This window comes from Rhinoderma darwinii, chromosome 4 (genome assembly GCF_050947455.1).
Source record: "Rhinoderma darwinii isolate aRhiDar2 chromosome 4, aRhiDar2.hap1, whole genome shotgun sequence".
Lineage (NCBI taxonomy): Eukaryota > Metazoa > Chordata > Amphibia > Anura > Rhinodermatidae > Rhinoderma > Rhinoderma darwinii.
In genome coordinates, this window is record NC_134690.1 from 150,745,769 (window position 1) to 150,762,151 (window position 16,383).

The 16,383-nt window shown below is 43.8% G+C and overlaps 2 protein-coding genes across 4 annotated transcripts in view; one reads left to right on the forward strand and one right to left on the reverse strand.

The window, feature by feature from the left end:
* Nucleotides 1–16,383, reverse strand: part of MCF2L2 (MCF.2 cell line derived transforming sequence-like 2) — a 396,533-nt gene that overhangs the window by 146,961 nt on the left and 233,189 nt on the right. For all 3 annotated transcript variants that reach the window (XM_075861683.1, XM_075861681.1, XM_075861682.1), the window contains exon 16: nt 3,601–3,667. In XM_075861683.1, coding sequence (XP_075717798.1) covers nt 3,601–3,667 — 67 coding nt within the window. The remainder of the gene's footprint in view (nt 1–3,600; nt 3,668–16,383) is intronic.
* The window catches only part of B3GNT5 (UDP-GlcNAc:betaGal beta-1,3-N-acetylglucosaminyltransferase 5), a 32,076-nt gene continuing 31,604 nt past the window's right edge, over nt 15,912–16,383 (forward strand). The window contains exon 1 of the mRNA XM_075861689.1: nt 15,912–16,028. The gene's annotated coding sequence lies outside the window, so the exon portion shown is untranslated. The remainder of the gene's footprint in view (nt 16,029–16,383) is intronic.

Below are 16,383 nucleotides of genomic sequence, written 5' to 3' on the forward strand. Positions count from 1 at the left end.
AATACAGCCACCCTCCTCCCAAAAAAATGCGACCTACAGTGTGTCCTACAAAATACATGTATCCCCTCTCCACAGGATAGGGGATACATGAGTGATCGCTGGCAGCGATAGGGAGAATGGGGGACTGAAAGTCCCCTGAACTTCTCCATGACAAACCTCTGACTTCCGGCGTCTGCGCAGCTCAATAAAAAGGAAAGGAGCGCTGATCACGCATGCGCACAAGCACGACCGGCGCTCCATTCATTTCTACGGAGCTGCCGACACAGACCCCGGAAGTCCGGGGTTTGTGATGGAGAACTTCAGGGGACTTTCAGTCCCCCGTTCTCCCTATCAATGCCAGCGATCACACATGTATCCCCTGTCCTGTGGGGGATACATGTCCTGTGGAGAGGGGATACATGTCCTGTGGAGAGGGGATACATGTCCTGTGGAGAGGGGGATACATGTCCTGTGGAGAGGGGGATACATGTCCTGTGGAGAGGGGATACATGTCCTGTGGAGAGGGGATACATGTCCTGTGGAGAGGGGATACATGTCCTGTGTATATCCTGTGGAGAGGGGATACATGTCCTGTGGAGAGGGGATACATGTCCTGTGGAGAGGGGGATACATGTCTTGTGGAGAGGGGGATACATGTCCTGTGGAGAGGGGGATACATGTCCTGTGGAGAGGGGATACATGTCCTGTGGAGAGGGGATACATGTCCTGTGGAGAGGGGATACATGTCCTGTGGAGAGGGGATACATGTCCTGTGTATATCCTGTGGAGAGGGGATACATGTCCTGTGGAGAGGGGATACATGTCCTGTGGAGAGGGGATACATGTCCTGTGAAGAGGGGATACATGTCCTGTGGAGAGGGGATACATGTCCTGTGGAGAGGGGGATACATGTCCTGTGGAGAGGGGGATACATGTCCTGTGGAGAGGGGGATACATGTCCTGTGGAGAGGGGGATACATGTCCTGTGGAGAGGGGATACATGTCCTGTGGAGAGGGGATACATGTCCTGTGGAGAGAGGGATACATGTCCTGTGAAGAGGGGATACATGTCCTGTGGAGAGGGGATACATGTCCTGTGGAGAGGGGGATACATGTCCTGTGGAGAGGGGGATACATGTCCTGTGGAGAGGGGGATACATGTCCTGTGGAGAGGGGGATACATGTCCTGTGGAGAGGGGATACATGTCCTGTGGAGAGGGGATACATGTCCTGTGGAGAGGGGATACATGTCCTGTGGAGAGGGGATACATGTCTTTTGCTCTATTTTGCGCCTTCAGGACCAGACACCGTTTAGCCATTTTTAGCACGTGTTAGTTAAATGGCTATAACTTTTTTATTTGTTGGGCTAACGACGTGATTTTTGCGACGTTTTTTCCGTAGACAATGCAGGTTTCATTTTTTATCGTTTTTATATGCACCTTTTTTGCTATTTTAGAATTTTTATTCATAAAGTTTGAAAATAATAGTAAAAAAATAAGCTTTTTTACATTTCAGCTAATTTTTTTTTGGTAATAACATAGTTTTACCCTAAAATAGACCTTTTATTTGTGATCGTCATTGTCTACCGTAAATTTTTATATATTACATGTCTATATTAGGGTAATTGGGTCAGCGCTAGCGTTACAACAATGATTGGCGGGGGGAACGTTTTTTTTTGGGGTGGGTATTTTATGTGTATTTATTATAAAAAAAAATGTTACACTTTACTTTATTATTTTTTATTACTATGGTCTGTCCCCCAAAGGTCAAAGAAGACCTTTGGGGAACTTTATATACTTTTTTCTTTCTTTTACACCATGTTTTTCCACTGTAACTGGAGCTGCACAGCAGCCCCAGTTACTGGGGAAATCAGCCCTCTCATAATGACGATTGTCACTAATAGGGCTGTGCTGGGTCTAGTAAGACCCAGCAACAGTCTGTCAGTAACGGCACCCGGCGATCATGTGACCAGTCACATGATCACCGGGAGCAATAGAGATAGCGCCGCTGCTGCTGTCTCTATTCCTGTACACAGCGCGCATTCAGCGCTGTGTACAAGTGATCGGAGAAGACAGAAGCAGCGAAAGCTGCTTCTATCCTCTCCTCAGGGTCCCCGGCAGTCAATGACAGCCGGAGACCCGACATTCAGCTGCCCGATCGCGCGGGCAGCAAGTTAAAACCCGAGCCGTAGAAAGTCTATGACTCGGGTTTTAAGGACCCTGACCGCTTGCCGTAAAAATACAGCCAGCGGTCGGGAACCAGTTAATGGCAGAGCAGGGAGATACCTCCCTGCTCTGCCGTAGTGTTCAGTGGCATCCCGCTGTAGCAGCCATAGCGGCTGCTAGCGGAGCCTCCGGCCATGGTGGGGGCCCGTGCCGGCGGACGACACGGGCCCCCTCATGCCGCGGGCCCCGTAGCAGCCGCTACTGCTGCTACGGCGGTAGTTACGCCACTGCTGTTAGACTCCCAAAGCACCCAAGAGAGACTGAATTGGTTCTCAAACCTGCACAACATCATACAAATCTTTATTTTAACTATTGCCTGTCACTGCATGTGTTGTGGGTAGCTCCCAAATCATATGTTGATATGACATCCCCTCATGTCTTGTTTCCTACACCCTATACAGTGCTTCTGTAAAAAGTATTGAGATGTGTAGTAAAAGCTGTTGTCAACTGTCTCATTTTTTCACTAACCTCAAAAATATGTTTTTTTTCTTTTCTCATTTGGTGCAAATAGCAAATGGGGAACAAAGCATTTTGAGTTCCGGAAATTGTTTCTTACATATACTGTAAATCACCTATCACTGGCTCCTTTGTGGAGCAATCATTTTAAGAGTTCACGATTATTTAATTTGCATTGAAAACATTTTGCATCTAATTCCATCTAAAATAAATGTTTTACGTAGCGGACTAACTTATTCATGAATTCTAAGCAGCCCCAGTAACAGAAAGAGACATTTAGACACCTAATGACGTAAGGCTAGCAACAGTGGTTATTGTCTCTTTTCCTAACACATTCATTAACTAGCCTAGTGTCACTACTCCACTATTCAGGTTCTACATGTATTCAGTCTCGAAGCATTTCGCCTGCAGTATACGCCACAGGCACCTCTAGAGACATGGACAAACAAACCTAAGTAGGCGCCATTGTTTAAGTGGTAAACCCTTGCGTCCACAATGGGAGCTGTATACTGTATATGTATTAGCATGTTGAACTAAACACATGACTGCGCTATTAATTCCGTCAAAACAACGGAACCCTTTTTCACAACCATTAGCAAAGTTTCCGTCACCATTGAGAGCAATGGTGATGCAAACGGAAACTAAGGTTTCCGTTTGCCTTTCCGTTGAGGGGTTCCCCCGAAGGAAAACTCAGACGGAACTCCTCAACGGAAAGACAACCCTGATGTGAACACAGCCTAAGAATGATTTCATAAAGAAAGTTCAATATAAGTACATATACGATATAGAAACATATTTCACCTCACCTGCTGAGGATTAAGAACTGTTGTTTGTCTTAGCTCATGGACAATGTCATAAAAATAAGAAAGGAGAAAGTAATAATAAAACAGAAGGTAGATTGTAATGGAAGTATTGAAAGTTTAACCTTAAATAATCTTACCTCTATGATACTTTGAAGCTCCTCAACATAGACACGTTCTGTTTCGATGAGTTCATTTATTATATGGCTGCCAATACAAAAACAAACAATTAGTTCAGTTACTTTAAGACCCACGTGATTTTCTTTTTAGGGATATATTGTTACCATTTACGAGACTATGTGTATACTGTGTTTAACAGCCATCATATTTTGTGACCCTATTAAACTCTCACATGCCTGCCTAATGTCATCGCTTTTTTTTTATTTTTTATCCTCGCCTTCCAAAAGCAGTACGTTTTTTGTTTTTCCATCAACGCAATTGTATGAGGGCTTGTTTTTTTGCAAGATGAGTTGTACTGGCGCCATTTTGAGGTACATAACTTTTGTACGTTTTCGTTAATAGAGAAATGTGAGGGTTTGTCTATTGCTGGATGATTTGACATTTTCATTGGTACCATTTTGGGGTACGTACGACTTCTTCATCATTTTTTTTGGGGGGGGGGGTAAACAAAAAACAGCAACTCTGGCCATGCAAGTTAAATAATGTCATAATTTTATAGTTTAAGTTGTTACAGATGCTGCAATGCCAATTATGTGTACTTTTTATTCTTTATCATTTTTTACACAATAAAGCATTTTTAATTGGGAAAAAAGGTTTTGTTTCTTTTTAACTTTTTATTTTAGTTCCACTTGGGGACTTGACCAGGTATGAGCTTGTCCGCTGATATAATTCACTGCAATACATCTGTATTAGGCCTCAGGGCCTAATAAGTGTACTAAAATGGTGGACCTGGGGGAGTCATGGTGGGGCGACGGGGTGCTGAAGGGAGCCCCCTCCCTTTGTCTAAACCAGGGGTGGGGAACGTCTGTCCAGGATCATTTGGTCCGGCCCGGCTTCACTCAGACCGCGCTGCCGCCGCGTCATTCCCTACTTGGCTCCCTCAGCGGCGGTTTAAGTGAGGTCGGTGTGTACCGGCCAAAGAGTGGATCAGTCAGGTCACCTGACCTGAGTCAGTGACGTGAGGGCATGTGACCAGACTGGTCCACTCCCGGGCCGGCACAGTCCAGTCATATGACCTCACGTCAGTGACGTGAGGTCAGGTGACTAGACTGGTCCACTCCTGTCACAGCACGCCTCGACCTCTCTCTTACCGCCGCCGTGGCATTCCCTCCTTGGCTCCGTCCGCCCTACTCACTCGCATTTAGGAGCAGGACAAGGGCCGGAGGCAAGTATGGTGGCAGCGGTCTCAGTGAGGTCAGTGCGTGCCAGCCCAAGAGTGGACGAGTCTGGTCACCTTACCTGAGTCAGTGACATGTAGTCAGGAGACCGTACTGGTCCACTTCCGGGCCGGCACAGTCCAGTCATCTGACCTCACGTCAGTGACATGAGCTCAGGTGACTAGACTGGTCCACTCCCGTCACATCACGCCCCGACATCACACTGACCACCGCGTCATTCCCTCCTTGGCTTGGTCCGCGCCCTCTACTTACTCAAAGTGAGGTCCAAGTGACTTAAAGGGGTTTTTTTTAATCAAGGACATTTATGATATATCCACAGGATATGCCATAAATGTCCGATAGATGTGGGTCCCGCCTCTGGGACCCGCACATATCTCTAGAACAGGGCCCCCTAAACCCCGTTCTACCTCTTTGTGTTGTGCTGAAGCTTGTGATTTCCGACCATAAAGAAGGAAACAGCGTAACTCGCTGAGCTACGCTGTTTTCATAAGTCTCATAGATCTGAATAGTAGTTACGGAAACAGTGTAACTCGCATGCTGCACTACTTTCAAAACTGCCATTCACTACTATGGGAGTTACGAAAACAGTGCAGCTCAACGAGCTATGCTGTTTTCTTCTTCGTGGTCAGAAATCAGCCGGAACACAGAGAGGTAGAACAGGGTTTAGGGGGCCCCGTTCTAGAGATAGGTGCAGGTCCCAGAGGTGGGACCCGCATCTATCGGACATTTATGAGATATCCTGTGGATATATCATAAATGTCCCTCGTGGGGAAACCCCTTTAAGTAAGTAAGTCGGAACAACTTACTGCTGCGAGTTCTTTTCAGACCTTACCAAAGAGACTCCAGACTGACCAACGCAGCATCATCAATACCGGCGAACATCGCACGCCTCACCAAAGAGAAGCAGTTCTAGACATCACATTAGGGGTGAGTTAATTAAATGTTTGACCAAATATACAGGCTAATTTTTGAGTTGATCATTTTGTATAGCCCACAAATTATGTTATAAATATCCAAATGGCCCTTGGCAGAAAAAAGGTTCCCCACCCCTGGTCTAACCAAACAGATTCTGCGGTCACTATTGACCATGGCATTTAAAGGGATAAATTGATGGGATTGGATTTACATTCGATCTTGGCTATTGCAGCCGGGTGTCAGCTGTATGTTGCAGCTGATACTTGCTGCTAATGGTGCGAGCTCAGCTGTACATGTACGACAGGATGCAGGAAGTATTACCCAACAGCGCCATACATGTACGTCGGGTGTCAGTAAGGGGTTAAATTCTTTACAGAGGCATGTCATTACAATACGGCATGCCAGCCTCTATCAAGGTAAACTGGACTGTACGAAAGTCTAACAATGAAGAGATTATAAAAATTGGCATGAGTAACAGATTTATACAGTATAAACTGATATTTTCCAATAACGTAAAGGAAAGACAATGAGAACACAATGACGACATGAGGGAAGAGGGAGGTAACACAAACTAGTATAGGGATGGAGGAGAAAAAAGAAAAAAAAAAGGGGGGGAGATGGGGAAGGGAGGTTATTGGGCCTTAGATGAGAGAAGCCTTAGGCTATGTTCACACGGAGTATTTTGGGGGAGGAATATCTGCCTCAAAGCTCCAAACGGAATTTTGAGGCAGATATTCCTCCCCCAAAATACTCCGTGTGAATAGCAATGATCGCGCCGTTTTTCGCCCGCGGCCATTGAGCGCCGCGGGCAGAAAACACGCTTTCTCCTGCCTCCCATTGAAGTCAATGGGAGGTCGGAGGCGGAAGCGCCCGAAGATAGGGCATGTCGCTTCTTTTTCCCGCGAGGCAGTTTTACTGCTCGCGGGAAAAAGACGCCGACGCCTCCCATTGAAATCAATGGGAGGCGTTCTCGGGCCGTTTCTGCCGAGTTTTGCGACGCGGTTTCCGCGTCAAAAAACTCGGCAAAAGACCCCGTGTGAACATAGCCTTATATTTCCAGTATTCTGTAAACTGATCCAGTGGTACCACATTTTGTGCAATTTGTCATGTGAATTATGAATGGTCGCAGCGGGGTCTTCCAACCGCATCACCTCATGGATCATAAAGAACCCTTATCCAATGGTTGGCACTGTTGACTCATGCCATAGAGCAGAGAAACCTACCCGTACCGCATTGATTAATGTTAGATCACTGATTTGTTTGTAGGAAGAGATGGCTAAGGTACAGAGATAGAAACAGGGCAGGTAAGGAAGATATTGATTAATCTGTAAATATAAAGGTAATACGCCAAACATTGAGCCAAAATGCAGACATGATACTCCCAGAAGATATAAAGTAACATGCCCACATCAAACCCACATCTCCAGCAGAGAGGGAAACCCGAGGGTAGTAGTGCATAGAGCTTAGAGGTGACCCTATACCATCTGGAGTGGAGCTTAAAACCAGACTGCTGTGTACTACTAGATATGGAGAAGTAATGGGCATGTTAATAAAATCTGTCCCAGTTTAAGATATAGGATGTGGTATGCGTGGAGGTAGTGAGGTTTCCATAGATGTAAGACAGACTGTGATGCATAATCCCCGGCAAGCCGCAAATTACCTCAAAACGGGTCTTAGATTGTAAAAATTCCGCAGGGGGCTGAAGAGAGCCAAGGGTTTGAGTTGGGTCACCTGCCAAGTAGAGAGATTGTGACTCCGTATAAACATGTAAGGCAAATGTAGACCTCCTTGATGCACCCTTCACAAACATAGAGGGTCTGAATTGATTAACTGAGAGCCATGTGAGAAATGGGCCTTTATCCAGCTCTGGGGGAAATGCAGGTTTTCCCAGAATAAGTTATAATGGGGATGGGTGGGGTAAAATTTCACTTTTGGGTAACAAGCAGGCCAAAATCTTAAGAGTTATTGTATTGGTGGGCTGGTTATTGAGCTGCTGCGAGGGACCTAATTGAGACCCATGGCAAGATTGATAACGGTGTTGTGGCGTCTACCTGTAGCCATTGCTTGATAGTTCCATGTCTGCACCATTTAAAATACTCAGAAGGGCACTATGATAGTAGGACAAAATGTCTGCTAAACAATACCTCCACCTGACTTCATCCAGTTGGAAAAGTCTGATTTCATTTTACTGGTGGGGGGGGGGGGGGGGGGGAGGTAATTGAGAAAATAAAAGAGACACGTCCCTACTAAGTAGAATGCATTTTTGACTGAATGCATTTACAGAATCTGTGGAGTGGAAGTCAATCTCTCAATATATTCCTACGAGACTCACATCGAGCATCCCATAGTAATGCATAGAGAGACTGACTTCCGATCCAAACAGTAGACCCTGTAGGTTTTGGCTAGTCAGATTGCGGGTCACGTGATGTAACGGTGTATCGGAGTGGATAAGTTCAGCAATAAAGCGCCCAGTAAGAGAATTATCTGCACTACCTTTTACCTGATGTACTTAGGTGTAGAAAAGCTGAATTCAATACTGTGACGAATCCATCACATGACGGACCCCATCGGCTGGGTTCCTTTGGGTTTCCGTCATGAAGTTCGTCATTTGATGCGCTATTTTTTCTGGCATTTTGAACAGAATCTGCAATGGTGGCTCCTAACTCCGCTTTCAACGCAGATGTGAACACAGCTTAAGTACATATGTAGGGAGGGATATAAAATTATTCATTATGTCACTACATACAATGGACGCAAGTATTAATATAGACACTTTTATAGCCACCAGCAAATGAAATGACTATGACATAGCTGTTTAGGTCTTACTTATGTAGGTGCTACTATGAAGAAAGTCAGCTTTATGGCAATATGTAAAATACTGCAATGCGCACAACAGTAGGATTCATATGTGGAAGTACGACAGAGTGAGGAAAATATGTTACCTGGAATGAGGTTGTATAAGGCCAGGATCACACACACAGTTTTGATGCAGTTTTTGGCTCCGTTTTATTTAACCAAAGTCAGCAATGGATCCAAAGGGAGAGAAAATGTATACAGAAAAGACTGATGCATCTCCTTTCTTTTGTGTCCACTTCTGTGTTTGACTCAAAAAACTGATCCAAAAACTGCCTCAAAAACTGCATAAGGGTATCTTCACACGATGAGAGGCATTTACGTGTGAAAAGACAGACTGTTTACAGCTGCCTCGTTTCACACGTAAATGCTCCTCGTAATTTACGAGGTGTCTGAGACGCTCTGAGACGCTCGTAAATCTTGAGCTGTGCTTCATTGAGTTCAATGAAGAACAGCTCAAATTACGTGGCAAAGAAGTGCCCTGCACTTCTTTGCCGAGGCAGTCCATTTACGCGTCGTCGCTTGACAGCTGTCAAACGACGACGCGTAAATTACAGGTTGTCTGCACAGTACGTCGGCAAACCCATTCAAATGAATGGGCAGATGTTTGCCGACGTATTGTAGCCCTATTTTCAGACGTAAAACGAGGCATAATACGCCTCGTTTACGTCTGAAAATAGGTCGTGTGAACCCAGCCTAAAAACTGTGTGTGATCTTGGCCTAAAACTAATTTATTGTCACTAATATGTGGCAATGTTATGCGGCCATTCTGTCATGCGGAGACTACAATTTTGCTACAATTGTGTAGCTACAAGCTGTTACAGGAAAACACATGTAATGTAGACACAAAGTCTCTTTTTAGTCTTGTAAGTTCAAATAAGTTAAATTAAATTCCAATATGCTAACAGAATACTATGCGATGAAAATAAAAACAATATGCAGAACTAATGAAATTGTAACATGTGGACAGATATAAAAAGAGATCAAAACGGTTGCCAAGTAGTAGTGGGAATTAATCTAAAGGAATGTCAGCTAATTAGATAACAATATGATAAATGTCATGCTTTATACATAAAGTAGTACACTGCCAACATGTTCAGCAAGTCGTTGTCATACCTGCAAGCTGACTCCTAACACCGAAATAATACCCAATGTCTGCTTTTCATTGATTTTATAACTTGAAATACCTGAACAAGTATATTATATACAGTTACCAAAATCTACATGAAAATGAAATCTGGAGATATAAATATTTTAATAATAATAGGTAGTAAGGTTGGAAGCGACATTGTTATGTCCAGGACAGTTTGGAGCTCCTGGCTATGTAGGATGTAGCCGCAAGAGTACTCCATTATCATGGAGTAGCACTGACCTGTTAACACACCACCAAGGGTAGATGCAGTTTACACCAATCTAAAAGACTTTTCTCACTATTTGATCTTTTGCTGAAATTATTTTTTTCCTTTCCTGTGGCATAGGAAGAAGTCACACAGGAAAAGGCACTGATGGGGAAATTCGCTTTAACTTCCTATCTGTGAAAGAGCTTTGCTGGAACATTTAAGTGTTCTATATTGTTTGTTGTGTGAGCTTTGTGGACAACCAAGTTATGGGACACTAAGCCTCGCAAAATTAAAGTGCACTGTGTCTGGCATTAAATAGGGCACTCTGGCTGGGAATGTTATAGGGCACTAAGTCTGCCATGGTGGCATGGCTGACTTAGTTACAGGGCATTTGGAAAATCTTCAGACCGTTTTACTGTATTCACATTTTGTTATGTTGAGGCCTTGTGCTGAAATAAAAAAAATAAAAAATTTGTTCCCATCATTCTGCATTTAATACCCCACAATGACAAAGTAAAAACAGAATTTTAGAAATTTTTGCAAATTTATTAAAATCTCAAATTTCGCATGGACATAAGTATTCAGACCCTTTGCCATGACACTTGAAATTTAGCTCTGGCGGCCTCCCATTTCTCATAAATCTCCATAGATCATCTTTGAAATGTTTCTACACCTTGTTCATTTGATTGGACATGATTTGGAAAGACACACCCCTGTCTATATAAGGTCTCACAGTTGACAATGCATGTCAGAGCAAAAACCAACCCATGAGGAGGAAAGAACTGCCTGTAGAGCTCAGAGACAGGATTGTGTGGAGGGACTGATCTGGAGAAGGGTACAAAAAAAATTTCTGCTGCAATAAAAGTTCCCAAAAGCGCCGTGGCCTCCATAATTCTAAAATTGAAGAAGTTTGAAACAACCAGGACACTTCCAAGAGCTGGCCGCCCCAAGAAACTAAGTAATTAGGGGAGAAGGGCCTTTGTATGAGAGGTGACCAAGATACAATGGTCAATCTGGCTGAGGTCCAAAGATCCTGTGTGCAGATGGGAGAAACTTCCAGGCCAACCATCACTGCAGCACTCTAGGTTTTATGGCAGAGTGGCCAGAAAGAAGACTCTCCTCCGTAAAAGACACATGAGCGCCCACATGGAGTTTGCAAAAAAGCACCTAAAGGACTCTCAGACTGCGAGAAACAAGATTCTGTGGTCTGATGAAACCAAGAGTGAACTTGTTAGCCTTAATTCTAAGCGTCACGTCTGGAAGAAACCAGGCACTGCTCATCACCTGCCCAATGCCATCCCTACAGTGAAGCATGGTGGTGGCAGCATCATGCTGTTGGGGTGTTTTTCAGCAGCTGGGACAGGGAGACTGGTCAGGGTTGAGGGAAAGATGAATGGAGCAAAGTATAGAGATATTTTTAATGAAAACCTGGTCCAGAGTGCCCTGAACCTCAGACTGGGCCGAAAGTTCACCTTCCAACAAGACAATGACCCCAAGTACACAACCAAGACAACACAGGAGTGGCTTAGGGACAACTCTGTGGATGTCCTTGTGATACCCAGCCAGAGCCCTTACTTAAGCCCAATCGAACATCTCTGGAGAGACCTGAAAATGGCTGTCCACCGACGGTCCCCATCCAACCTGACAGAGCTTGAAAGGATCTGCAGAGAAGAATGGCAGAAATCCCCAAATCCAGGTGTGCAAACCTTGTGGCATCATACCGAAGAAGACTGGAGGCTGTTATCAAAGCCAAAGGTGCTTCACCTAAGTACTGAGTAAAGGGTCTGAATACTTATGGCAATGCAATATTTTCATTTTTCCTTATCAATAAATTAGCAAAGATTACAAACATTCTGTTTTCACTTTGTCATTATGGGGTTGTATTTATCTAAGTAGAACACCCATACAAATGTCAGACTTGTTGCTTCACACATAAGAGACAGGGTCACAAGAATTATTGTGTTGCACTCCAAAAAGGGATATAAGTTATAACGTGTAATGCCTGAGGTTAGCCTCACTTCTTACTTCTCTTGTCACATCTCCAAAACAAATGCTGGTTGTCATCTGAAGACAATACTCTGTTCTTTAAAGGGAACCTGTCATGTTGAACATGCTGTCTGATCTGAAGGTAACATATTATAGAGCAGGAGAAGCTAAACAGATTAATACATAGATTTGTGGGAAAAGATTCAGTATATCTTGTAATTTATTGATTTAAATCTCTGCTCATTCTGGGTTTAACCCGTTAGTGACCGGCCCATAGTGTTTCTACGTCGGTCGCTAACGGGCCTTATTCCGATGCCATAGACTTTTTACGTCGTGGCATCAGAATAAGTAAACAGAGCAGGGAGCTATCAAATCTCCCTGCTCTCAGCTGTCAGAGGCAGCTGAGGGCTGGGGGCGTCCCTGACCTGCCGCGTGAGATCGATATAAGTATCGATCTCACCCGTTTAACCCCTCAGATGCGGTGCACAATAGCGAGCACCGCATCTGAGTGGTTTTAGAGAGAGGGAGGGAGCTCCCTCTCATCCAACTGACACCCAGCGATAAGATCGCCGAGTGTCTGTTTCTCTGATGGCAGCCGGGGGCCTAATAAAGGCCCCCAGGTCTGCCTGTAGCGAATGCCTGCTAGATTATGCCGCAGGCATGACCTATCAGATGCCTGTCCATTTTACACGGACAGGCATAATACACTGCAATACAGAAGTATTGCAGTGTATTATAAATGTGATCGGACCATCGCATAGTGAAGTCCCCTAGTGGGACTAGTAAAAAAGTGAAAAAAAAAGTTTAATAAAAAGTGAAAAAAAAAAGTCAAAAAAAAAATTAAAAACCCACTTTTTCCCCTTAGAAATTGCTTTATTATTAACAAACAAAATAAAGTAAAAAAAGTTACACATATTTGGTATCGCCGCGTCCGTAACAAACCCAACTATAAACATATTACATCATTTAACCCGCACGGTGAACGTCGTAAAAAATAAAATAATAAAACATGCAAAAATAGCTGTTTTCTTTGAATCCAGCCTTAAAATAAAAGTGATAAAAAAGTTGCATCTACTCCAAAATGGTACCGATAAAAACTACAAGTCGTCCCGCAAAAAAAAAAGCCCTCCTACAACCGCATCGACGAAAAAATAAAACCGTTACGGCTCTTCAAATATGGAGACACAAAAACAAATAATTTTGAAAAAAAAGTGTTTTCACTGTGTAAAAGTAATAAAACATACAAAAACTATACAAATTTGGTATCGTTGCAATCGTAACAACCCACTGAATAAAGTTATTGTGTTGTTATTTATACCACACGGTAAACGGCGTAAATTTAGGACGCAAAAAAGTGTGGCGAAATTTCTGATTTTTTTCTATTTCCCCCCCCCAAAAAAGTTAATAAAAGTTACATTCTATGTACCCCAAATGGTGCTATTAAAAAAATACAACTTGTTCCGCAAAAAACAAGACCTTATACAGCTATGTCGACGCAAAAATAAAAAGTGTATAGCTCTTTGAATGAGACGATGGAAAAACGTAAAAAATGGCTTGGTCATTAATGTCTAAAATAGGCTGGTCATTAAGGGGTTAAGAGTCCAATGGGTGTTCCTACTCAGCGGTTGACAGCCTTCAAAGAGTGTGCATTCATAAATACCTATCATTCACTAAATTGGACTGCCATTGGACTCTTCAGTGTAGTTTTTCACGGCACCATTCATTGCACGATATAGGGTATGTGCACACACACTAATTACGTCCGTAATTGACGGACGTATTTCGGCCGCAAGTAGCGGACCGAACACAGTGCAGGGAGCCGGGCTCCTAGCATCATACTTATGTACGATGCTAGGAGTCCCTGCCTCTCTGCAGGACAACTGTCCCGTACTGTAATCGTGTTTTCAGTACGGGACAGTAGTTCCATGGAGAGGCAGGGACTCCTAGCATCGTACATTAGTATGATGCTAGGAGCCCGGCTCCCTGCACTGAGTTCGGTCCACTACTTGCGGCCGAAATATGTCCGTCAATTACGGACGTAATTAGTGTGTGTGCACATACCCATAATGTACTGAAAAACTGGATCAAATTGTTTTGTGGGGTGGAAAGGGAAAAAACAGTGATTCCTCCATTGTTTTTTGGGTTTCGTTTTTACGGTGTTGCCCGTGCGATTAAAAATGACATGTTAACTTTATTCTGTGGGTCAACACGATTACGGCGATACCAAATTTATATGTTTTTTTATGTTTTGCTACTTTTACAAGGAAAAAAATAAATGCTAAAAATAATTTTTGTTTTGCGTCGCTATATTCTAATGCTTGAGAAAGGTCCTGCTGGGCTGAAACGTCTCACGGGTGATTAAAAGCTTAGGGTATGTTCACACGGCCAAATTTCAGACGTATACGAGGCGTATTATGCCTCGTTTTACGTCTGAAAATATGGCTACAATACGTCGGCAAACATCTGCCCATTCATTTGAATGGGTTTGCCGACGTACTGTGCAGACGACCTGTTATTTACGCGTCGTCGTTTGACAGCTGTCAAACGACGACTCGTAAAAATACAGCCTCGTCAAAAGAAGTGCAGGACACTTCTTTCAGACGTTTTTGGAGCTGTTTTCTCATAGACTCCAATGAAAACAGCTCCAAAAACGAGTTGGTAAAAAAATGAGTTGGTAAAAATGCGAGTTGGTAAAAAAACGTCTGAAAAGCAGGGTCTGTTTTCCCTTGAAAACAGCTCTGGATTTTCAGACGTTTTGGTTGACTACGTGTGAACATACCCTTATATTTTTAGAAGTGCTGCCTCATTGTCTATTTCTGCTTGCCATATACTGAGACATAACTTTTTTATTTTTCTGTCAATTGAGCGGTGTGAGGGTTTTTTTGTAAGGTGAGCTGTAGTTTCTATTGGTACCATTTTTTGATCACTTCTTATTCAATTGCTTGTGGCAGATCAGTTGATAAAAGAAATTGAAAAAGCAATTCTGGCTTTTTAATTTTTTTTTTATATGCTTTTCACCGTGCAGGTAAAATAATGTTATATTGTAATAGTTCAGACTTTTACAGACGCGTCAATACCAGTTATGATATTATTACTTTTTTTTTACATTGCTTTCGGGGAAAAATGGGAAAAGGGGGAGATTTGAACTTTTAATATTTTTACATATATTAAAAAAAAACTCTATTTAACAGTATTTAACTTTTTTATAAGTCTCCCTAGCGGACTTGAACCAGCGATCGTTCTGTATCAGTCCGGACCTGAAACAGGGATCGTTGGATCGCTTGCACGCTAGACTGCAACACTAATGTATTATAGTATATCATAAATGACATGCAATATATCATAAATTACATGCTCCGTTTATTATGGTATGCAGTATATCAATAAACCTACAAAGATGGCAGACATGGGGGCAACTTTTTTGCCTGTAACCCTGCCCATACACACCCAGTTCAGCACACACAGTATCATGCTGCTATAGTGCCTCCCCACAGTATAATGCCTTCATAGAGCCGCCCCACACAGTATAATGCTCCCGTAGCTGCCTCTCCACACAGTATAATGCCGCATAGTGCCTTCCACACACAATATAATGCCCCCATAGCGGCCCCCACACAGTATAATGCCCCGTATTACCTCCCAGACAGTATAATGCCCCATAGCTGCCCCGATATAGTATACTGGCCCATACAGTAAAATGGCACCATAGATGCCTTCACACAGTATAATACCCATAGCTGCCCTATACAGTATAATTCCCCCTTAGCTGCCCCCACACAGTATAATGTCCCCATAGCTGGCCCCCCATACCCAGTATAACGCCCCAATAATGCCAAAAAATACTCACCTATCCCCATTCCCACGATGAGTGGAGGAGATCCCTCTGCTCCTCCGGTCTGTGCTATGAGTGGCTCGGCACAAACAGGCATTATGACGTCACTGCATCGCGCTTGTCTGTGCCGAGCCGCTCTTGGCAGGCATTACATAGTGAATGGTGGAGTAGGGAGCTGAAGGACGGAGATACAGTTGAAAACGGGACATACCACCAACTGCACAGGACAGCGGGACACCGCCCGGAATCCGGGACTGTCCTGCTGTGTCCGGGATGGTTGTGAGGTATGTATACAGTGGTTGCACCGCCCCTGATCGTGCGATCATACTTGCTGTACCTGCGCGATCAGCATGAGGTCTATGCTCCCTATGATGCGGCAACGTCCTGCCGCTTATGATAAGCATAGACGTCCTGCCGCTTATGATGAGCATAGACGTCCTGCCGCTTATGATGAGCATAGACGTCCTGCCGCTTATGATGAGCATAGACGTCCTGCCGCTTATGATGAGCATAGACGTCCTGCCGCTTATGATGAGCATAGACGTCCTGCCGCTTATGATGAGCATAGACGTCCTGCCGCTTATGAGCATAGACGTCCTGCCGCTTATGATGAGCATAGACGTCCTGCCGCTTATGATG